The 24,391-nt window shown below is 45.4% G+C and overlaps 1 protein-coding gene across 4 annotated transcripts in view; it reads left to right on the top strand.

The window, feature by feature from the left end:
• The window catches only part of gripap1 (GRIP1 associated protein 1), a 265,294-nt gene that overhangs the window by 18,079 nt on the left and 222,824 nt on the right, over positions 1 to 24,391 (top strand). For 3 of the 4 annotated variants that reach the window (XM_072367049.1, XM_072367052.1, XM_072367050.1), the window contains exons 13-27: positions 2,264 to 2,363; positions 2,465 to 2,542; positions 3,054 to 3,146; positions 4,679 to 4,813; positions 6,759 to 6,854; positions 6,928 to 7,038; positions 8,148 to 8,249; positions 8,324 to 8,437; positions 8,539 to 8,616; positions 10,845 to 10,940; positions 12,398 to 12,454; positions 13,671 to 13,770; positions 21,026 to 21,156; positions 21,670 to 21,786; positions 22,417 to 22,510. In XM_072367049.1, coding sequence (XP_072223150.1) covers positions 2,264 to 2,363; positions 2,465 to 2,542; positions 3,054 to 3,146; positions 4,679 to 4,813; positions 6,759 to 6,854; positions 6,928 to 7,038; positions 8,148 to 8,249; positions 8,324 to 8,437; positions 8,539 to 8,616; positions 10,845 to 10,940; positions 12,398 to 12,454; positions 13,671 to 13,770; positions 21,026 to 21,156; positions 21,670 to 21,786; positions 22,417 to 22,510 — 1,502 coding nt within the window. The remainder of the gene's footprint in view (positions 1 to 2,263; positions 2,364 to 2,464; positions 2,543 to 3,053; positions 3,147 to 4,678; positions 4,814 to 6,758; positions 6,855 to 6,927; positions 7,039 to 8,147; positions 8,250 to 8,323; positions 8,438 to 8,538; positions 8,617 to 10,844; positions 10,941 to 12,397; positions 12,455 to 13,670; positions 13,771 to 21,025; positions 21,157 to 21,669; positions 21,787 to 22,416; positions 22,511 to 24,391) is intronic. The other variant, XM_072367051.1, reaches the window with a different exon arrangement.

Raw genomic sequence — 24,391 nt, forward strand, 5'->3', positions numbered from 1 at the left:
CACTGGATCTGTAACACTGTTAGAGTTTAAACACTGGATCTGTAACGCAGTTAGAGTTTAAACACTGGATCTGTAACGCAGTTAGAGTTTAAACACTGGATCTGTAACATAGAGTTTAAATACTGGATCTGTAACGCAGTTAGAGTTTAAATACTGGATCTGTAACGTAGTTAAAGTTTAAACACTGGATCTGTAACACTGTTAGAGTTTAAACACTGGATCTGTAACGCAGTTAGAGTTTAAATACTGGATCTGTAACGCAGTTAGAGTTTAAACACTGGATCTGTAACACTGTTAGAGTTTAAACACTGGATCTGTAACGCAGTTAGGGTTTAAATACTGGATCTGTAACACAGAGTTTAAATACTGGATCTGTAACGCAGTTAGAGTTTAAATACTGGATCTGTAACGCAGTTAGAGTTTAAACACTGGATCTGTAACGCAGTTAGAGTTTAAACACTGGATCTGTAACGCAGTTAGAGTTTAAACACTGGATCTGTAACATAGAGTTTAAATACTGGATCTGTAACGCAGTTAGAGTTTAAACACTGGATCTGTAACGCCGTTAGAGTTTAAACACTGGATCTGTAACACTGTTAGAGTTTAAACACTGGATCTGTAACGCAGTTAGAGTTTAAACACTGGATCTGTAACACTGTTAGAGTTTAAATACTGGATCTGTAACGCAGTTAGAGTTTAAATACTGGATCTGTAACACAGTTAGAGTTTAAACACTGGATCTGTAACACAGTTAGAGTTTAAATACTGGATCTGTAACGCAGTTAGAGTTTAAATACTGGATCTGTAACGCAGTTAGAGTTTAAATACTGGATCTGTAACACAGTTAGAGTTTAAATACTGGATCTGTAACGCAGTTAGAGTTTAAACACTGGATCTGTAACGCAGTTAGAGTTTAAATACTGGATCTGTAACACTGTTAGAGTTTAAACACTGGATCTGTAACGCAGTTAGGGTTTAAATACTGGATCTGTAACACAGAGTTTAAATACTGGATCTGTAACGCAGTTAGAGTTTAAATACTGGATCTGTAACGCAGTTAGAGTTTAAACACTGGATCTGTAACGCAGTTAGAGTTTAAACACTGGATCTGTAACGCAGTTAGAGTTTAAACACTGGATCTGTAACATAGAGTTTAAATACTGGATCTGTAACGCAGTTAGAGTTTAAACACTGGATCTGTAACGCCGTTAGAGTTTAAACACTGGATCTGTAACGCAGTTAGAGTTTAAACACTGGATCTGTAACGCAGTTAGAGTTTAAATACTGGATCTGTAACATAGAGTTTAAACACTGGATCTGTAACACTGTTAGAGTTTAAACACTGGATCTGTAACGCAGTTAGAGTTTAAACACTGGATCTGTAACGCAGTTAGAGTTTAAATACTGGATCTGTAACATAGAGTTTAAACACTGGATCTGTAACACTGTTAGAGTTTAAATACTGGATCTGTAACGCAGTTAGAGTTTAAATACTGGATCTGTAACATAGAGTTTAAACACTGGATCTGTAACGCAGTTAGAGTTTAAATACTGGATCTGTAACGCCGTTAGAGTTTAAACACTGGATCTGTAACGCAGTTAGAGTTTAAACACTGGATCTGTAACGCAGTTAGAGTTTAAATACTGGATCTGTAACACTGTTAGAGTTTAAACACTGGATCTGTAACACAGTTAGAGTTTAAACACTGGATCTGTAACATAGAGTTTAAATACTGGATCTGTAACACTGTTAGAGTTTAAACACTGGATCTGTAACATAGAGTTTAAATACTGGATCTGTAACGCAGTTAGAGTTTAAACACTGGATCTGTAACACAGAGTTTAAACACTGGATCTGTAACACTGTTAGAGTTTAAACACTGGATCTGTAACGCAGTTAGAGTTTAAACACTGGATCTGTAACACAGTTAGGGTTTAAATACTGGATCTGTAACACAGTTAGAGTTTAAATACTGGATCTGTAACACAGTTAGAGTTTAAATTGGCTCATTTTGGGCTCCTTGTTGCATTTTAAAGCATTTATTCAGTGTTTTAACTCATTCTGTTGCTCACTCTGTAGATTGTTTATCAGCAGTTAATGAATGAAACGAACTCCAGCTTCTCACACATTTTCATTACAAACATGACAAACTTTTACTGCTGTTCTTTAACAGAGTCGTTCTGCTCTGTTTTATTAATATTCCTATTTAGGTTAAACTGTTGTTTTGGACATGATTTTGACCTTTTCTGTGTTTCTCTGCAGGACAAAGATCGATGAGATCAACCAAAGGAAAGAAGAAGAGCTGAAAGCCGTGAACACCCGCATCCAGAAGCTCCAGTCGGACCTCGCAGCAGCCAATCAGGTGAGACCTCAGGCCCAAACACTGTGACATCACCACAAATCCACACTGACTGTGAAGATCCCAAACTAAACGTGTTAATTCATTCACTGTGTTTTGATCAGACGACAGCAGAGATCAGAGAGCAGCTGCAGAGCAAAGAGAGGGAACATGAGCTGGCTCTGCACACCCTGAAGAACCAGGTAACGCACCACAGTGAACAGATGAGTTACAGGAGGTTCAACTCTCTGCTTTTCAAAGACTCAGGAGGAGATCCAGGTGACCTCAGATTAAAGGTGTATTTATTCCCACTTATTTAAAGGGGGCAGGAAACCTCAGAGACCTGATGTTATTAGGTCCTGACATGTTCCTGAACACCTGAAGTTCAGTAACGTTCAGATGTAGAAACGCAGATGAGCTCCTGATAAATGTGACATCACTCAGTCACATGACTCCGCCTGCTGCTCCGCTTTGTGTTTCTGTCAAAGTTACTGAAAGAGTGAAAAGGGAGATCCATCGATTGGTTTTCATGACTAAAAAACAGAATTATGGTTCCCAGTTTTCACCTTTTCAGTCGGACAGTTGGTGTTTCTCTGCCTGCTGCTTCCTGTTTCTGACCTGCTTTTTCTTCCACTCTCTTTCAACTCTTTCTTCCTCTTTCTTCTTGTTTCTGGCGTCTCTGCTGCCCCTGCCTGTGGCGGGGCGGTACTGCAGGTAGCCAATCAGAGCGCGGTCAGTCAGGAGCAGGTGGACAACATCCTGCAGGAGAACGATGCTCTGAGGACAAACCTAGCTGCTCTAGAACAGGTAACGAACTCCGGAGAACGTCGCTGAGACGTTTCAGCCTGAAGAAGAGCTCCTTCATGGCAGAAAACGTCACCTGGCTGCTTCTCAGCATTTATCAACCCAAATCACCCGGAGAACATCTAACAGAATCCAAACACGGCGCTGGTCTTAAACCTGAACCAGAACTTTAACATAACTGCTCAGTTCAACATCAGAACACTTATAATAACAGAAACATCTGGAACCCAGGCTCAGAACATGGTTCTGCAGACCAACCTAGCAGCATGAAACAAACCTGGAGAATCTTATTGAGAAGGTTAACCTTGAACTTGGGTTCCGTACCTTCCATGAAACAGAACCTGACGAACACAACCTGACATGGAACCTTCCTGTTGGATCGGTGTTGGAACCTGTCCTGGAACAGGCTCACCTGCAAAGCATATAAAACTGGGTTTACGCCTGGAGAACATCCTGTAGAACCCTAATGAACCCGAACCCTACCCCCATCAGCTCTCCGAGAGCCGCTGGGCTGAAACCAACAGGTGTTTTAACCAAAGTCTGTCTCAAACATCTCAATAAGAACATCGGCTCAAGTTCTGTGACCTTTAAATTCACATAAATCATTTAGAACCACAACCAGAACCAGTGGACTAACAAAAACATTTAGCTTTGATGATCGTTGATGTCAGAACTGTTCCCCGTTTTCCAGGAGAACCGTTCTCTGGCGACTGAACTGTCTGCTCTTGAGCAGGTAATTATATTCCAAACTTAACAGAACCCACATCTAGAACCTTAACTGTAGACTGACCTCATAAACTAGTTTTAGTTTCCCCAGATGTCTGTTTAGAACACGTAGAACTCACCTAGAACCCTGAATGAAACACTAGCTGCAGAATATTTGTAAAACCCAAGAAGTTCTTTGGAATTTTAACCAGAACCTTATGTCTTCAGAGCTGATCATCGACCTTAGAACCGTGTTCTGAGGTTGCTCTGACCACAAACTGTTCTGTAACCTTTAAAGGTTCTGCCTTCGTGTTCTGTCCCAGTTCTGAGACCGGTGCTGGAATCAGGAAATCTGGAGTAGCTTCCTCAGTTCCTTTAGAACCCGTTTGTTCATTGATTACAGCAGAACCCTTTATGAATGTGAAACACGTTACAGGAGAACGGCGCTCTGAGGATGAACCTGTGTGCTCTGGAGCAGGTAACTTTACCCAGAACTCTCACGTAGAACCTTAGCTTGAGAAAAATGTTCTTTAACTGCCTTTATTACTGCTTTAGAAGCTTTAAAGCTAGAAGCAGACGGCCGCTCTCTGGTTGTTTAACCGTCCATCAGTTAGTTTTTCAGTCAGTGTCTGTGGAAACGGACCAACATCAGACCTTCATCCAGGCTGCGACTTCCTGCTCTGACCTTAAAATGAGCTCCTTCCATAGAATAAAAACTGAAATCTACTGTAAAAGCTTCAAAGCTCATCTTCTGCTTGCATCCATCTGTGGACCTTCAGATGTTTCCTGCAGAGAACTGTGAGGATGCTAACCTTTTTAAACGTGTGCAGATCCAGACGGTGAAGACCCAGGAGATGAACCTGCTGAGGGAGCAGCAGGAGGCGCTGACGGTGGAGCTGCAACAGAGACGGGTCGAACACGAGAGTCTGTTGGCGCAGAGAGACGACCTCGACTCCCAGCTGCAGGTAACCGAGGGTTGTTCCATCTGTGGGTTCATCAGTGCTGACACCAGGGATGTTGATTCTACTTCTCTAGGGCCTGATCTAGGGTCCTGATCTAGGGTCCTGATCCAGGGTCCTGATCTAGGGTCCTGATCCAGGGTCCTGATCTAGGGTCCTGATCTAGGGTCCTGATCTAGGGTCCTGAACTAGGGTCCTGATTTAGGGTCCTGATCCAGAGTCCTGATCTAAGGTCCTAATCTAGAGTCCTGATCCAGGGTCCTGATCTAGGGTCCTGCTTTAGGGTCCTGATCTAAGGTCCTAATCTAGAGTCCTGATCCAGGGTCCTGATCTAGGGTCCTGCTTTAGGGTCCTGATCCAGGGTCCTGATCCAGGGTCCTGATCTACGGTCCTGATCTAAGGTCCTGATCTAAGGTCCTGATCCAGGGTCCTGATCCAGGGTCCTGATCTAGGGTCCTGATCTAGGGTCCTGATCTAGGGTCCTGAACTAGGGTCCTGATTTAGGGTCCTGATCCAGAGTCCTGATCTAAGGTCCTAATCTAGAGTCCTGATCCAGGGTCCTGATCTAGGGTCCTGCTTTAGGGTCCTGATCTAAGGTCCTAATCTAGAGTCCTGATCCAGGGTCCTGATCTAGGGTCCTGCTTTAGGGTCCTGATCCAGGGTCCTGATCCAGGGTCCTGATCTACGGTCCTGATCTAAGGTCCTGATCCAGGGTCCTGATCCAGGGTCCTGATCCAGGGTCCTGATCCAGGGTCCTGATCTAGGGTCCTGATCTAGGGTCCTGATCCAGGGTCCTGATCTAGGGTCCTGATCTAGGGTCCTGAACTAGGGTCCTGATTTAGGGTCCTGATCCAGAGTCCTGATCTAAGGTCCTAATCTAGAGTCCTGATCCAGGGTCCTGATCTAGGGTCCTGCTTTAGGGTCCTGATCCAGGGTCCTTATCCAGGGTCCTGATCTACGGTCCTGATCTAAGGTCCTGATCCAGGGTCCTGATCCAGGGTCCTGATCTAGGGTCCTGATCCAGGGTCCTGATCCAGGGTCCTGATCTAGGGTCCTGATCTAGGGTCCTGATCTAGGGTCCTGATTTAGGGTCCTGATCCAGGGTCCTGATCCAGGGTCCTGATCTAGGGTCCTGATCTAGGGTCCTGATCCAGGGTCCTGATTTAGGGTCCTGATCTAGGGTCCTGATCTAGGGTCCTGATTTAGGGTCCTGATCCAGGGTCCTGATCTAGGGTCCTGATCTAGGGTCCTGATCTAGGGTCCTGATCTAGGGTCCTGATTTAGGGTCCTGATCCAGGGTCCTGATCCAGGGTCCTGATCTAGGGTCCTGATCTAGGGTCCTGATCTAGGGTCCTGATCTAGGGTCCTGATTTAGGGTCCTGATCCAGGGTCCTGATCCAGGGTCCTGATCTAGGGTCCTGATCTAGGGTCCTGATCTAGGGTCCTGATCTAGGGTCCTGATCCAGGGTCCTGATTTAGGGTCCTGATCTAGGGTCCTGATCTAGGGTCCTGATCCAGGGTCCTGATTTAGGGTCCTGATCTAGGGTCCTGCTTTAGGGTCCTGATCCAGGGTCCTGATCCAGGGTCCTGATCTACGGTCCTGATCTAAGGTCCTGATCCAGGGTCCTGATCCAGGGTGTTGAGCAATAGTTTTCTAGGCTTTCTGAAGGTCTTTCAGAGTTTTTCTTTGGCTGCTTTGGGAAGCCTGGAGAACTATTCCTGAAGACTCCTTAAAGAAATGACAGAAAGCTGGTCTCAGAGGGTTCAGGCTGTGTTGGAGAATAAAGGAGCTCAGAGGTCAGAGTCTGTCAGAGAGCTGGAAGTCTGTAAGACCTTTATTTAAGGAGTCCTCTTCTGATACAAACAGATGTTGAAGGCACACCTTCCTGAGCTTTTTTACCTGATAAAGAAATTCACGGAGGCATCGGTATGTTTCCTGTTTCCTCTTCAGGAGTCGAGTTTTGCCAACAGGAAGTTGTTGGAGCAGCTAACAGAGGAAGGACACGAGAAGGAGAGGCTGCTGAGGGAGCTGGAAGAAGCCAAGAAGGTAGAGACGCACACAAAGAAAGCACAGAAACCTATGAAACCACATCTAAACTCCAACATTTACCTGTGAGCAGACGGCAGAGAAGAGGAAAGCCATGCTGGATGACATGGCCACGCAGCTGAACCAGGAGAAGTCCGACCACAAGGAGGCGCTGTCCGACCTCAAGCTGCAGCACGAGAAGGAGGTGAGCCTTTATGTTCTCATGCTTTTAACTGCAGTTTGAAGGTTTTCTGTCTACATTAAAATGTTTGTCTTCAGAGCTGCGATAGGCTCCGCCCCCCAGAGTTTATGGAGTAAATCAGGGATGTCAAACTCCGGTCCTGGAGGGCCGCTGTCCGGCAGGTTTTAGATGTTTCCGGCAGGTTTTAGATGTTTCCTGCCGGTTTTAGATGTTTCCTGCAGGTTTTAGATGTTTCCCTGCAGGTTTTAGATGTTTCCCTGCAGGTTTTAGATGTTTTCCTGCAGGTTTTAGATGTTTTCCTGCAGGTTTTAGATGTTTCCTGCAGGTTTCAGATGTTTCCTGCAGGTTTTAGATGTTTTCCTGCAGGTTTCAGATGTTTCCTGCAGGTTTTAGATGTTTCCTGCAGGTTTTAGATGTTTCCTGCAGGTTGTAGCTGTTTCTGGCAGGTTTTAGAAGTTTTCTGCAGGTTTTAGATGTTTCCCTGCAGGTTTTAGATGTTTCCTGCAGGTTTTAGATGTTTCCCTGCAGGTTTTAGATGTTTCCCTGCAGGTTTTAGACGTTTTCCTGCAGGTTTTAGATGTTTTCCTGCAGGTTTTAGACGTTTCCCTGCAGGTTTTAGACGTTTCCCTGCAGGTTTTAGATGTTTCCTGCAGGTTTTAGATGTTTCCTGCAGGTTTGAGATGTTTCCTGCAGGTTTTAGCTTTTTCCCTGCAGGTTTTAGATGTTTCCTGCAGGTTTGAGATGTTTCCTGCAGGTTTTAGATGTTTCCTGCAGGTTTTAGATGTTTCCCTGCAGGTTTTAGATGTTTCCTGCAGGTTTTAGATGTTTCCGGCAGGTTGTAGCTGTTTCCGGCAGGTTTTAGGTGTTTCCCTGCTTCAACACACCTGAATCAGATCAATGCATCATTAGCAGGCTGCTGCAGAACTTAACAATCTTTAGAAGGGATCCATTTAATCTGAAGCAGGGAAACATCTAAAACCTGCAGGACAACGGCCCTCCAGGACCGGACTTTGACATATATGTGGACTAAATGAAGGACTTTCTTTCTTCATGGTGTTACCTGTCGTTTCCTACCTTTGTTTCCTCCCTTTTCCCATCTCCTCTCCTCTCAGGTCCTCGGGGTGAGAGCTCGCTATGAGAAGGAGCTCAGAGGTCTCCACGAAGACAAGAACCGCTCTGAGGAGGAGATCCGGCAGCAGCTTCGGGATGAAAAGGTAAAGGAAGAGCCGGCGCTCCTGCGGGGGTCTCGGGTGGCGTCGGGTCAGGTGGTCACTCTCTCTGTTTCCAGGCCCGGGCGAAGGAGCTGGAGGGTTTACAGCCTCGTGTGGACGAGCTGCAGGCGCAGGTTCAGGCCATGGAGGGCACCAAAGGATGGTTCGAGAGACGGCTCAAAGAGGCAGAGGTCAGTTCAGAACCGGGTCAGACGCAGCAGAATCAGAACGGTTTCATTCATCTTCAGAGGATCCATGAGAAAAGCTGTTATTTCTCCGTTTGTGTGAGCAGGAGAACATCGAGGCGAAGGTTCTGCAGCACCAGCAGGAGGTGGAGGAGCTGCAGAAGGAGCACAGGCTGCAGCTGGAGGTAACGTCCTGCTTCAGAAGGAGCCGTAACCCCGGTTCTGCTTCAGTGTGAGAGTCTGGACCGGTTAAAAGTCACGGTTTCAGCCTTTTAAACAGTGTTTGCTTTTATTAAAAGCAGGAACCTACAGTTCTGTACCTGCAGGTTCTGCTAAACTTCAGGGGTAAGGCTTCCAAAAAAGAGGTGAAATGTTCTGATCCGTGGAAGCCTCCACTTGTTTGGATCTGAACCAGTGCCTTGCTCTCCACTTCCTCCATTTAACCTGAACCCCATGACACACCTGACCTTCACGGCCCTCTGCTGCTTATCAGCTGATATGAGCCAACGCGGAACCTTTCGGCTGCTGTGAACCGACGCGGAACCTTTCGTCTGATGTGAGCCGACGCGGAACCTTTCGGCTGCTGTGAACCGACGCGGAACCTTTCGTCTGACGCGAGCCGACGCGGAACCTTTCGTCTGACGCGGGCCGACGCGGAACCTTTCGGCTGACGCGGGCCGACGCGGAACCTTTCGGCCGCTATGAGCCGACGCGGAACCTTTCGGCCGCTATGAGCCGACGCGGAACCTTTCGTCTGACGCGAGCCGACGCGGAACCTTTCGTCTGACGCGAGCCGACGCGGAACCTTTCGGCCGACGCGGGCCGACGCGGAACCTTTCGGCCGACGCGGGCCGACGCGGAACCTTTCGGCCGCTATGAGCCGACGCGGAACCTTTCGTCTGACGCGGGCCGACGCGGAACCTTTCGGCTGCTATGAGCCGACGCGGAACCTTTCGGCCGACGCGGGCCGACGCGGAACCTTTCGGCCGCTATGAGCCGACGCGGAACCTTTCGTCTGACGCGGGCCGACGCGGAACCTTTCGGCTGACGCGAGCCGACGCGGAACCTTTCGGCCGACGCGGAACCTTTCGGCCGCTATGAGCCGACGCGGAACCTTTCGTCTGACGCGGGCCGACGCGGAACCTTTCGGCTGACGCGGGCCGACGCGGAACCTTTCGGCTGCTGTGAGCCGACGCGGAACCTTTCGGCTGCTGTGAGCCGACGCGGAACCTTTCGGCTGAGACAGGAAACGTCTTCAGGAGCCGAGCAGCTGTCCAGGTGACCTTCTTCAGCTCTGAGAAGCTGCACCAGCGCCGTTGACCCGTTGGGCAGCAGCAGGTTGAACTGACCCGTACAACCATCACGTGGCTTAGAGCCATCAGACCCGGTCTGAACCCGCCCAGCGGATCTCAGAGCTGCAGTTTCACGAGCCTCTGTGCAAATATAAGTACGTGTGGGAGTGAGAGCTCTAATTGAATGTGTTTCTAATTAAAGCTTAGTCGTCTCCATGGTAACTCCTGGAGGTTAAAGCGTGTTAACAGCAGAGCAGAGCGTGGGAGGATCATGTGAGGCCACCTGAAGCGTCTCTCCATCAGAACCTGGATGAGCTGCATCAACTGAGATATTCATTTAAATGTTCTTTATTGATCTCGGTGTAAAACTGTGTAACGGCCCGGTGCTGAGAGCAGAAAGCGGGTCACAGGTTTGGATTCCAGGTGTTGGACTGACCGAACAGCAGCGTGTTGATCAAACCTCAGTCCCCCTTAAAAGCCATCGCCTTCCTCTAAAAGATCTGAAATACCGAAAACATGAGACGATAGGTCTGAGATCAGAGATTAAATCAGAAATCTGTTGTGATTTAGAAGAAATATGAATTATAGAATACTATCATTTGGATGAGGATAAGTCACAATTCTGAGATATTTGGTCGGAATTCAGACGTTTTAAGGTGGAATTCGGAGATACTATAAGTCAGAAGTTAGAAGATAAAACGTATCTTAAAGTGTTGAATAAGAAATTTGAGTTATAATCTGGAGATTAGTCAGAAATCTGAGATTCTTAGTTGGAATCTTAGGATATTTGGTCTGAAACTTTGTCAAACTTTATACGTTTTAAATCCTAAAGGTGAGTTATGATGTGGAGATGCTGAGCCAGAAGTCTGAGATATTAACGGCGATTTATTCCATCTGTTTCAAACTATAAAACCATCCACTAAAGTAATGAAAGTGTGTGACATTACACAGAATGAACTGTTGTTAAGGTTTATTTCAGGCCTTTCTGAATGGAGATTTAATTAGATTTAATTAGTTTATTCTCCAAACGAATCCCTCGGCCAGCTGGATTAAGAGTTCGGGGCCGTGTGGAAGGAGTGGAAAGCTTTCCGTTTCCTCAGGTCCGTGTTTCTGTCCTGCAGGAGAAGCAGTCGGAGATGGAGGGATTGAAGCAGAAGCTGGTGGAGGTGGACAAACAGAAGGATGAGCACAGCGACACCATCGGGAAACTCAAACAGGTGAAAATAGAGCTGGTTTGGTGCTCTACATCCACCTCCTGCCTCCTCTCAGGCTGTTTTTAGCCTTTTACACGTCTGCTCTGTGGACCTTTGGAAGGAATTATTTAACGTAGACGCAGGCAGTCTGCAGTTACACCATCACACCGCTAGGTGGCAGTAACAGTCTGCAGTTACACCATCACACCACTAGGTGGCAGTAACAGTCTGCAGTTACACCACCACACCGCTAGGTGGCAGTATCAGTCTGCAGTTACACCACCACACCGCTAGGTGGCAGTATCAGTCTGCAGTTACACCATCACACCACTAGGTGGCAGTAACAGTCTGCAGTTACACCATCACACCGCTAGGTGGCAGTATCAGTCTGCAGTTACACCATCACACCGCTAGGTGGCAGTAACAGTCTGCAGTTACACCATCACACCGCTAGGTGGCAGTATCAGTCTGCAGTTACACCATCACACCACCGCTAGGTGGCAGTATCAGTCTGCAGTTACACCACCACACCGCTAGGTGGCAGTATCAGTCTGCAGTTACACCACCACACCGCTAGGTGGCAGTATCAGTCTGCAGTTACACCACCACACCGCTAGGTGGCAGTAACAGTCTGCAGTTACACCACCACACCGCTAGGTGGCAGTAACAGTCTGCAGTTACACCACCACACCGCTAGGTGGCAGTATCAGTCTGCAGTTACACCATCACACCACTAGGTGGCAGTAACAGTCTGCAGTTACACCATCACACCGCTAGGTGGCAGTATCAGTCTGCAGTTACACCACCACACCGCTAGGTGGCAGTATCAGTCTGCAGTTACACCACCACACCGCTAGGTGGCAGTAACAGTCTGCGGTTACACCACCACACCGCTAGGTGGCAGTATCAGTCTGCAGTTACACCATCACACCGCTAGGTGGCAGTATCAGTCTGCAGTTACACCACCACACCCCTAGGTGGCAGTATCAGTCTGCAGTTACACCACCACACCGCTAGGTGGCAGTATCAGTCTGCAGTTACGCCACCACACCGCTAGGTGGCAGTATCAGTCTGCAGTTACACCACCACACCGCTAGGTGGCAGTAACAGTCTGCAGTTACACCACCACACCGCTAGGTGGCAGTATCAGTCTACAGTTACACCACCACACCGCTAATGTTGTGGAGCCCCCTGGTGGTCGTCGGTAGAACTGCACATTACACATTTTGTCAGTGAGGGATTTCGACCACTTTTTAAACAATCTGCGGTTTTCTTCACTGGAACAAGAATATGTCAGATTAACATAAAAATCGGTGTAATTATTGGTAATTTTTAGGGTTTTTTTTTGTGTGAAACATCTGAAAATGTTTGAATTATTGTTTCTGCTTTAAACAACATATAAATGATGAAGTGGTTATCAGAACAGTAAACCTGTGAATGATTCATGGCCTTGTTACAGATGTTTGTGTTTCAACCTGCAGGAGATCAAAGACACCGTGGACGGTCAGAGGATCCTGGAGAAGAAGGGAAGTGCAGCGGTGAGTTGATTTGGTTTAAGTGTAAACTGCTCATATTAAGAGTTCAGTCAACACAAGAACATTTGTTTTCTTTAAAGGTGACATATTCTGCTCTTTTTTAAACAATTCCACACATTTTTGGAGGTCTTATTGAGATGTTTGAGACAGGGTTTGGTCAAACTATCCGTTGGTTTAAGCTCTGCTGCAGCACTGTTTTCAGGGTGGTGTTCAACCCCACCCGTTTGGTGAGGTCAACAGCTACCGTAACCCCTTCCATCGAATAGCTGCATGCTCACCTGATTCGGCTGATTAAGCAGAGCCGAGCGCCTCAAAGAAAGTTTCTGATCAGAAAGATTAAATTATATCAGTTTGAATCAGAGTCAATGAGCTTCCAGAGAGGTTCAACCTGCGAGGCTTCAACAGGACGATGGTGAAGGGTTAGTTTCTGTGTTTCTGTCCGTTGGCTGAGGACACGTCATGCTGCTGTGGAGAGTTCAGGTGTGTTTCCATACTTTACCTGTCATCAACATCTGGACAGCTGCTGTGATTTAACGCAGAAACACAGACAGAATGAAGCTGTTCCTCCAGTCAGAAACACTCAAGCTATATATATATAGATACAGATAGTTACTCTATGGATCCCAGAGGGAAACAGGTTAGCAGTTAGCTGTAAGCTAGCAGTTAGCTGTAAGTTAGCAGTTTAGCTGTGAGTTAGCAGTTAGCTGTGAGTTAGCAGGTAGCTGTAAGTTAGCAATTAGCTGTGAGTTAGCAGTTAGCTGTGAGTTAGCAATTAGCTGTGAGTTAGCAGTTAGCTGTGAGTTAGCAGTTAGCTGTAAGTTAGCAGTTAGCTGTAAGTTAGCAGCAGATGCTAGCAAACAATGCTTTCTCATCAACAGTAATGGACCAAGCCGGAGATGTGCACAGCGTAACTCGTAGTAATGCATGTGAACCGTTAATTACTGCGTTTAAACATTTTGGATATATTAACCAGTCCAGAAAAACGGGATTTTTACAGAATTTGTCACCGACAGAACAACGGAAACGTCCTGACGTAAAAAAGAAGAAACTGAAAATAAGCAGTTTGTGTTAGATTTCAGTCTCTGGTTACACAGAGGGCTGCGTTGTGAATAGGAAGAAGAAGTAGAGAATATATATTTTGCAGAGTAATTTGAGAGCAGCCGAGCATGGAAAGCAATAATTAGAAAGTAAATCACTGACTCTCTGTGTGTGTGGGCAGCTGAAGGATTTGAAGCGGCAGCTGCAGTTGGAGAGGAAACGAGCAGACAAACTGCAGGAGAGACTCCAGGAGATCCTGACCAACAGTAAAACCCGGACAGGTACACACACCTCAAACTGTGACATCACCGGCTGCTTTCAGGGTCTGCAGGTGTTTGAAACGTCAGCTGCTTTAAAGGGTTTTCATGTAGGATGCATTAACAGGGAATCTGTTAGATCTCCACTAAACACCAGCTCAGATTTATTACTCTGATGTTCTGTGATGTACATAAAAAAAAGTACATCATGAACCAGCTTTCAGCCTCAGTTATTTCTGGCTGATATGAACTAAAGACATTTATCTCCTCCTGATGCTGATAACAGGACTATAGATCAGCAGCTATTAGCCTTCCAGCGAACATCCAGCTGTGCTAACATCTGTTAGCTTCTCTCCTGCTGTCTCTGCTTTCATAAACTGTGTTTTAATGCAGCTGAAATCCTAAAAAGCCTCTTATTTCCTGTTTTATTGTCTGTTATCAGACAACACAGTGACTCAGAATAACAGCAGTTAACCTTAACCAGCAGCCTCTGATGTTACAGACACAACAGGTCTGATAAAATGAGCTGTTTTTATCCTGGTTGGACTTTAATGTGACTCAGAAATTCAATTCAATTCAATTCAATTCAATTTTATTTATAAAGCGCCAGATTACAACAATTGTCATCTCAAGGCACTTAAGTAATATAGTCCAATTCAAGCCAATTGGAATTCAATTCATTGTAATCATAATCCAATTAATTCATATAGAGCTAATTCAAAAAATTAATATCCTAGCTAAGGAAACCAACAGATTGCACCGAAATGTGTCTTCAGTCCAATCTCCCGTCCTGAGCGTGCCTGTGGCGACTGTGGAAAGGAACGACTCCCTTTTAACAGGAAGAAACCTCTGGCAGAACCAGATCCAGGAAGAAACCTCTGGCAGAACCAGATCCAGGAAGAAACCTCTGGCAGAACCAGACTCAGGAAGGGTGTCCATCCGCCTCGACCAGCTGGGGTTTGAGAAGACAGAAAAGAGGGAAAAGAGGGGGAAAAACACCATAATGCCATTCAAAGGATATCTGTTGGAACAGGGAAACATAGGTTAATAATCACAATAATGTCACATGTACATAAAATCAATTTTGAAATTAAACAGGGGGAAAAAGAGAGCAAAGTGAGGAAAGGTGTGACAGATGAGGTCCCCCAGCAGTCTAAGCCTATAGCAGCTTAACTATGGGATGTTTCAGGATTACCTGAGCCATCCCTAACTGTAAGCTTTATTGAAAAGGAAAGTTTTAAGCCTAATCTTAAAAGTGGAAAGGGTGTCTGCTTCCCGGACATTTACTGGCAGCTTATTCCACAAGAGAGGGGCCTGATAACTGAAGGCTCTGCCTCCCATTCTACTTTTAGAAACTCTGGGAACAACAAGTAAACCTGCAGTTTGGGAGCGAAGTGCTCTGTTAGGAAAATATCTTACAATTAAATCTTTAAGATATGATGGAGCTCGGTCATTAAGAACTTTATATGTCAGAAGAAGAATCTTAAATTCTATTCTGAATTTAACAGGGAGCCAATGAAGAGAAGCTAAAACTGGAGAAACATGATCTCTGCTGTTAGTTCTCATCAGAACTCTGGCTGCAGCATTTTGGATCAGCTGGAGGCTTTTCAGAGAATATGTGGGACAGCCCAATAATAAGGAATTACTGTAGTCCAATCTTGAAGTAACAAATGCATGAACTAGTTTCTCTGCATCACCCTGAGACAGGATGTTCCTGATTTTAGCAATATTACGAAGGTGAAAGAAGGCAGTCCTAGAACCCAGTTTTATATGTGCGTCAAATGATAAATTCTGGTCAAAAATAACTCCAAGGTTCCTCACTGTAGAACTAGAAGCCAAGGAAATACCATCTAGAGTAACTATATAACTAGACAATTTCTCCCTGAAGCGCTCAGGTCCAAAGAGAACAACTTCAGTTTTGTCTGAATTTAAAAGCAGAAAGTTCTGAGTCATCCAGGTCTTTATGTCTTTAAGACAGGCTTGTAGTCTGACCAACCTGTTGGTTTCATCTGGTTTCATAGATAAGTACAGCTGAGTATCATCAGCATAACAATGGAAATTTATGCCATGCTGTCTGATAATGTTACCTAATGGAAGCATGTATAAAGTAAAAAGAATTGGTCCAAGCACAGAACCCTGAGGAACTCCATGACTTACTCCAACGTGTGAGGAAGATTCCTCATTTACAAGAACAAACTGGAATCTATCAGATAAATATGACTTAAACCAGCCTAATGCAGTTAGTTCATATTAACAGGCTGAAGCTGCTCTGATGGGCACATTAAGGAAAATATGAGCCTCAGCTTCCTTCTGTTCTCTGCTAGCTTCCTTCTGTTCTCAGCTAGCTTCCTTCTGTTCTTTGCTAGCTTCCTTCTGTTCTCAGCTAGCTTCCTTCTGTTCTCAGCTAGCTTCCTTCTGTTCTCTGCTAGCTTCCTTCTGTTCTCTGCTAGCTTCCTTCTGTTCTCTGCTGGCTTCCTTCTGTTCTCTGCTAGCTTCCTTCTGTTCTCTGCTAGCTTCATTCGGTTCTCTGCTAGTTTCCTTCTGTTCTCTTTTAGCTTCCTTCTGTTCTCTTTTAGCTTCCTTCTGTTCTCTGCTAGCTTCCTTCTGTTCTCTGCTAGCTTCATTCGGTTCTCTGCTAGCTTCCTTCTGTTCTCTGCTAGCTCCATTCTGTTCTCTTTTAGCTTCCTTCTGTTCTCTACTAGCTTCCTTCTGTTCTCTGCTAGCTTCCTTCTGTTCTCTGCTAGCTTCCTTCTGTTCTCATTTAGCTTCCTTCTGTTCTCTGCTAGCTTTCTTCTCAGTTAACAAGCCGACTGATTTCCATTAAAATGCTAACGTGAAATGTTCCCTTATGTTTGTTTCGCTCAGTGGACTCGATGTGTGAACTTGCTGCTTTCTGCTGAGATGCTGTAGCATTGAGGTTGTGCTATCGTGCTAAGCTAACTGACTTTTACTATGGACACACTGTTCAGTATTTTCTCTTTACTTTTCTTTAAATTGCTCCCAAACTTTAGAATTTTTTTTTCTCTGATTTTGCTCCTCGTTGTTTTCTCCGGTTTCCTTCATCAAATCAAGCTGCTACAAACGTGCGCACGTTGTGCGACAGTAAGAACTGTCCGTGTGAAACCGGACGACCGCTGAGCAGAACATGTTGGTGGGAGTTAAGTTCTGATGAGTGTTCATGACAGACTGCTTCCAACAATAATGAAACTGAAGCCTGTGAAATCAGCAGTGACATTTGGAGAAGTTCACCGGCTTTAAAGCCAATAAGAAACTCTGAAATATTAAAATAAAAACGATTTGCTGTCGATCACTTTTCAATATTTCAGCTGAAATATTTCAGCAAAGCCTTCAGGGTGATTTTAGGAACTCAGAGCTGTCAGCAAACTTTCTTCATCTTGTGAAAAATCCATCCAGATGCAGTCAGACATGAGTTCAGATGTGAGCCAGTAACACCAAACAAAGCCTCTGACTTATCCAACAGAAATAAGAGAATTAGATAAACATAAACCTCACAGAGCCAAAGTAAAACTTGGATGGTCCAGAAGATGGAAGTTCTGGGTGAAAATGGTTCTAACATCTGAGCTCTTCGGGGATTATTTCAGTTTAAATGCTTCATTTTTAACGCCATAAGAAACGGTTGGAGTTCAGCTGAAACCGGACTCTGGTGGTTCTGGAAGAGCTGGACTTTATGACACGTGATCCGATGAGTTCTGATGTTTTCACAAACAGGATCTAAGATCCTTCAACATGTGGACACGAGCTCACTGGGAGGAGTGTGTGTGCATGTGCATGTGTGTGCATGTGTGTGTGTGAGCATGTTCATAGATTGTAAGTCGTGATCGTAACGTGTCCAATTAGACTTTATTGATCCCTTTGGGACGACTCCCTCTGGGAAATTCAGTCTCCAGCAGATTATACAACTCAAAAGGAAGGAATCAGCAACAGAGAAATTTATAAAAATGCAAAATTAGATAACAAAATATAGAAGTAAACCGTGGATAATTGACCAAGGTATTTAGTGAAAATAAAGGTTATTGCACCTATGATGATCATTTTGATAGATGAATGAATAATGCTATTGGTCCAATAATCGGTGGTACACAAAAATACCGTCATATATATAAAACCCACCGAGCCAGAACATTCTGACGGTATTTTTGTGTACCACCGATTATTGGACCAATATACACACATGCTGGGCTCTGGGTAGTCCTCAGCTTCATTTATAATCCATGGGCAGCGCTAAATGTTTCAAAGGTTCTCCTGCTCAAAGCTGAGAATCAGACATTTTAAAGTATCTGCTTATCTCTGCACCTTAAGGGACGGGCGGTGTCTTAAAGGCATAGTTTGGGGCTTTAAAGGGACGGACTGTGTCTTAAAGGCATAGTTTGGGGCTTTAAAGGGACGGGCGGTGTCTTAAAGGCATAGTTTGGGGATTTAAAGGGACGGGCGGTGTCTTAAAGGCATAGTTTAGGGATTTAAAGGGACGGGCGGTGTCTTAAAGGCATAGTTTAGGGATTTAAAGGGACGGGCGGTGTCTTAAAGGCATAGTTTAGGGATTTAAAGGGACGGGCGGTGTCTTAAAGGCATAGTTTCGGGATTTAAAGGGACGGGCGGTGTCTTAAAGGCATAGTTTGGGGATTTAAAGGGACGGATGGTGTCTTAAAGGCATAGTTTAGGGATTTAAAGGGACGGGCGGTGTCTTAAAGGCATAGTTTCGGGATTTAAAGGGACGGGCGGTGTCTTAAAGAGATGGTTTGGGGATTTAAAGGGACGGGCGGTGTCTTGAAGAGATGGTTTGGGGATTTAAAGGGACGGGCGGTGTCTTAAAGGCATAGTTTGGGGATTTAAAGGGACGGGCGGTGTCTTAAAGGCATAGTTTAGGGATTTAAAGGGACGGGCGGTGTCTTAAAGGCATAGTTTCGGGATTTAAAGGGACGGGCGGTGTCTTAAAGGCATAGTTTGGGGATTTAAAGGGACGGATGGTGTCTTAAAGGCATAGTTTTGGGCTTTAAAGGGATGGATGGTGTCTTAAAGGCATAGTTTGGGGATTTAAAGGGACGGGCGGTGTCTTAAAGGCATAGTTTAGGGATTTAAAGGGACGGGCGGTGTCTTAAAGGCATAGTTTGGGGCTTTAAAGGGACGGATGGTGTCTTAAAGGCATAGTTTGGGGATTTAAAGGGACGGATGGTGTCTTAAAGGCATAGTTTTGGGCTTTAAAGGGATGGATGGTGTCTTAAAGACATAGTTTGGGGATTTAAAGGGACGGGCGATGTCTTAAAGGCATAGTTTAGGGATTTAAAGGGACGGGCGGTGTCTTAAAGGCATAGTTTGGGGATTTAAAGGGACGGATGGTGTCTTAAAGGCATAGTTTGGGGATTTAAAGGGACGGACTGTGTCTTAAAGGCATAGTTTGGGGCTTTAAAGGGACGGATGGTGTCTTAAAGGGATAGTTTGGGGATTTAAAGGGACGGATGGTGTCTTAAAGGGATAGTTTGGGGATTTAAAGGGACGGATGGTGTCTTAAAGGCATAGTTTGGGGCTTTAAAGGGACGGATGGTGTCTTAAAGAGATAGTTTGGGGCTTTAAAGGGATGGATGGTGTCTTAAAGGTATAGTTTAGGGCTTTAAAGGGACGGGCGGTGTCTTGAAGAGATGGTTTGGGGATTTAAAGGGACGGACTGTGTCTTAAAGGCATAGTTTTGGGATTTAAAGGGACGGGCGGTGTCTTAAAGGCATAGTTTGGGGATTTAAAGGGACGGATGGTGTCTTAAAGGCATAGTTTGGGGATTTAAAGGGACGGACTGTGTCTTAAAGGCATAGTTTGGGGCTTTAAAGGGACGGATGGTGTCTTAAAGGCATAGTTTTGGGCTTTAAAGGGATGGATGGTGTCTTAAAGATATAGTTTGGGGCTTTAAAGGGACGGGCTGTGTCTTAAAGGCATAGTTTGGGGCTTTAAAGGGAGGGATGGTGTCTTAAAGGCATAGTTTGGGGCTTTAAAGGGACGGACTGTGTCTTAAAGGCATAGTTTAGGGATTTAAAGGGACGGACTGTGTCTTAAAGGCATAGTTTAGGGATTTAAAGGGACGGACTGTGTCTTAAAGGCATAGTTTAGGGATTTAAAGGGACGGATGGTGTCTTAAAGGTATGGTTTAGGGATTTAAAGGGACGGATGGTGTCTTAAAGGTATGGTTTAGGGATTTAAAGGGACGGGCGGTGTCTTAAAGGCATAGTTTAGGGATTTAAAGGGACGGATGGTGTCTTAAAGGTATGGTTTAGGGATTTAAAGGGACGGGCGGTGTCTTGAAGAGATGGTTTTGGGCTTTAAAGGGACGGGTGGTGTCTTAAAGGCATAGTTTGGGGCTTTAAAGGGACGGACTGTGTGTTAAAGGCATAGTTTAGGGATTTAAAGGGACGGACTGTGTCTTAAAGGTATGGTTTAGGGATTTAAAGGGACGGGCTGTGTCTTAAAGGTATGGTTTAGGGATTTAAAGGGACGGGCGGTGTCTTGAAGAGATGGTTTTGGGCTTGAAAGGGACGAATGGTGTCTTAAAGGCATAGTTTTGGGCTTTAAAGGGATGGATGGTGTCTTAAAGATATAGTTTGGGGCTTTAAAGGGACGGGCGGTGTCTTAAAGGTATGGTTTAGGGATTTAAAGGGACGGGCGGTGTCTTGAAGAGATGGTTTTGGGCTTGAAAGGGACGGATGGTGTCTTAAAGGCATAGTTTGGGGCTTTAAAGGGATGGATGGTGTCTTAAAGGGATGGTTTTGGGCTTGAAAGGGACGGATGGTGTCTTAAAGGCATAGTTTTGGGCTTTAAAGGGACGGATGGTGTCTTAAAGGCATAGTTTGGGGCTTTAAAGGGACGGATGGTGTCTTAAAGGCATAGTTTGGGGCTTTAAAGGGACGGACTGTGTTTTAAAGGCATAGTTTGGGGCTTTAAAGGGAGGGATGGTGTCTTAAAGGCATAGTTTGGGGCTTTAAAGGGACGGATGGTGTCTCAAAGACGTTTTTTGCTTTAAATCAGTCTTTTAAAGAACAGTAAGTCTTCATCAGACAGTCTCTGTTGTCTGAGTTCAGCCTCGTCATCATCAAATTCAGTCCTCGAGGCCCACAGTTTCAGATTCTGTGGACGGGCCCGATACCCCGTCTTTGTGTTAATTTGTTACTCATTTAAACCTCCAGCCTGAACAGAACAACACTAACAGATATTGGACTTTCTGTCTGCCTGGCCACAGCTGTTCTGGTAGCTCTAACTCGGATCATTCTTTGTCTCGCAGGTCTTGAGGAGCTGGTTCTGTCTGAGATCAACAGTCCGAGTCGGACTCAGCAGACGGGAGACTCGTCCTCGGTCTCCTCCTTCTCCTACAGGGACATGATGAAGGAGGCTCAGCCGTCCAATCAGAACAAGGTGGGTGCTTGGTAAATCCACCTCTGGCTGGCTGCTCGCTGGATGATCTCAGCTCTGTGGCCTGAGTACAGAGATGAAGTGGCTTCGGTGGCGCTGGTCCACAAAGGGACAAAAAACGTTAAACTCCAGAACCAGTTTTCCTTCTAGCAGTCGATTTTAATGCTGTTGAAACATAAATAAATGGTTAGAGATCAGGAACTGACTCTGAGCCAGAAGTGGAACCACCTCAGTTACCCCTTTTCCACCAAATCAGTTCCAGGGCTGGTTCGATGCTTAGTTTGGAGCCGGGTTTTCTGTTTCCACTGACAAAGAACTGAATCTGGGCCAGAAGAAACGGTTCCAGGCGGGCATGGCTGTTCCTGCAGGATGTCTGCAGCCTTCATAAACATCTGTTTAGTTCCAGTCCGGGCTGAATGTTTCAGACAGTTTGTTTTCCAGTGCTGACTCCAACCTGAAGCAGCAGGGCTTGGTGTGAATGTTTTAGTGCTGACCGCCTCTCTCTGTGTCCGACAGTCCGGAGGAGGCAGCCCTCAGTCTCAACGACCCGCCGAACTGTCAGACGATGAGGTCGGGGAGCTGTTCCAGAGACTCGCAGAGGTCCAGCAGGAGAAATGGATGCTGGAGGAGAAGGTAAGAAAACTTTGTTACCATGACAACCACACTGTAGTTATGTAAAGAGTCTGATGCTAAAAGTTCATCGAGAGTCTAAGACAGAAAGTAGAATCTGTCTCACCCTTAACTTCACTTCTCTGTCTGCAGGGATGGATGGATGGATGGATGGATGAATGGATGGATGGATGGATGGATGGATGATGGATGGATGATGGATGGATGGATGGATGGATGGATAGATGGATGATGGATGATGGATGATGGATGGATGGATGATGGATGGATGGATGGATGATGGATGATGGATGATGGATGGATGGATGATGGATGGATGGATGGATGATGGATGATAGATGGATGATGGATGGATGGATGGATGGATGGATGATGGATGGATGGATGGATGGATGATGGATGGATGGATGATGGATGGATGGATGATGGATGGATGGATGGATGATGGATGATGGATGGATGGATGGATGGATGGATGATGGATGATGGAAGGATGATGGATGGATGGATGGATGGATGGATGGATGGATGATGGATGATGGAAGGATGGATGATGGATGGATAGATATTGGATGGATGGATGATGGATGAGACAGTTGGAGCGTTTCTCTAATTTCCTTCCTCCTTTCTCAGGTGAAACATCTGGAGGTGAGCTGCTCATCGATGGCGGAGGACATCTGCAGGAAGAGCGCCATCATCGAGACGTACGTGATGGACAGCCGCAGAGGTCAGAGTTCATCCATCTCTCACAGACTCGCAGCAGCTGCCCAGATGTTCTTCATCAAACCGGTTGAAGGATCCTTCTGTTGGTTCACTTTGTTCTTCATCACCATGGTGCTGGAAACCTTTAAGTCTCAACGAGTCATTATTGGGACTCTGAAGCTGTTTTGTGTTCATTTAATGACTGACTGGGAAATAACTGCAGAAAATGCTGATAACGACCTGAAATGACTCATTTCTTATCTTGAGATACAAAATCTGTTTTCTTGAGTTGACGGGAAAATTACTGAGGGCTTTAAAGTTTGTCCCCTGCACATTTGGTCGCCTGATTTCAGCTTTCTGGATCACAGTCGTGACAGTTGAGCAGCAGTTTAAATGTGTATCTGTGGGTATAATGGTGACAGTTTGCTGTCACATGCAGGTTTCAGTTTTTACTTCCTATGTGGCAAAGATCGGTTTAATGTAACCAAAAGAGACAAGATCAAGACTTTTTGTCCCTGAAGGTAAATTATATCCCTGCAGTATTGATAAGTATTAAAGCTACAGATAACAAAATCAAATATAAATCAGCTGAAGTGCAGCAGAGAGGAAGGTGTGGTAGAAACCTTCAGAGGTCTCCATCAGTGGGTTGGGCTGCTGTTTCTGTTGCTTAGCAACAACTCAGCTGATGATGTCACCCTGGGATCCTCCTCCTTTACTGTTAGCGCTCTGTCTGCAGTCTCTGTCTGCCCGGATAGTCTTAAAGCTGAGCAGAGAGCTGTTAGAGTTGTTCTTCCTCCTTTTCCTCCATTTTGTTCCTGCTCTGCATCCATCTCCTCTTCAGTCTTTTTCCAGGCTTTATTCAGCTCAGTTCTGCTCCAACACGTTAGAGAGTAACCAGGTGAACCTTTTTCTGCCGGCAGCATGAATGTTAAGTTATTTTTAAACGTAATTAAACAGATTAAAGTTGAAAAACAGCTGAGCACGGCTCTGTGGGAAGGCGCCACGTTGCTGATGTGTCGGCTGCAGCTCTGACTCCGCCTCCTCTGTTCCCTCAGTGGAAATCTCTGCTGGAAATGTGCTGAATGTTTCCTCCTCGATCCTCTTGCTGTTTTCAATTTCATGGCTGACTGCTCCCCACAGTAATGATGGAGGCTGCAAAGCCTGCAGTGAACACTGTGGCTGCAGGGTTGTCAGCATGAGAGGAATCCTTTTTTTTTTCTGATTCTGTGGAAACATTTTTAACTTAAAACACTTCCTCATCTGTCCCAGATCAGAATCTGCAGGTCAGAGGTCAGAGGTCGTCTCAGTTAAATCTCCAGATTCGGGTTCTGAACTCAGAATCTGCTGCTTCCATCGGACTTCAGCAGCAGATCAGAACGATTAGAGCTTGTGGGAAAATAAGGTTTCATGCATCATTAAGGCGGCATCATTTCCCTTTTTAAGTTGAAACAGTTTTATTGAGATATGTGAGAGGCTTTGATTAAAGATACTATGTTATATTATTATTATTATTATTATTATTATTATATATTAATTATATTAGTTTAAGTACCGACTCCTGAAGTTGGTGTCCGTCTAATATCTGGAACACAAGCAACAAGTTGTTTCCTCTTCTCTCTGTCAGAGACTCGTCTCCTCTCTCCTTATCTCCTTATCTCCTCTGTCCTTGTCTCCTCTGTCCTTATCTCCTCTCGCCTTGTCTCCTCTCTCCTTATCTCCTCTGTCCTTCTCTCCTCTGTCCTTATCGCCTCTGTCCTTATCTCCTTGTCTCCTCTGTCCTTATCTCCTCTCCTTATGTCCTCTGTCCTTATGTCCTTATCTCATCTGTCCTTATCTCCTCTGTCCTTGTCTCCTCTGTCCTTGTCTCCTCTGTCCTTCTCTCCTCTGTCCTTATCGCCTCTGTCCT

This window comes from Leuresthes tenuis, unplaced genomic scaffold (assembly GCF_036924035.1).
Source record: "Leuresthes tenuis unplaced genomic scaffold, fLeuTen1.0.hap1 SCAF_16, whole genome shotgun sequence".
Taxonomy (NCBI): Eukaryota; Metazoa; Chordata; class Actinopteri; order Atheriniformes; family Atherinopsidae; genus Leuresthes; species Leuresthes tenuis.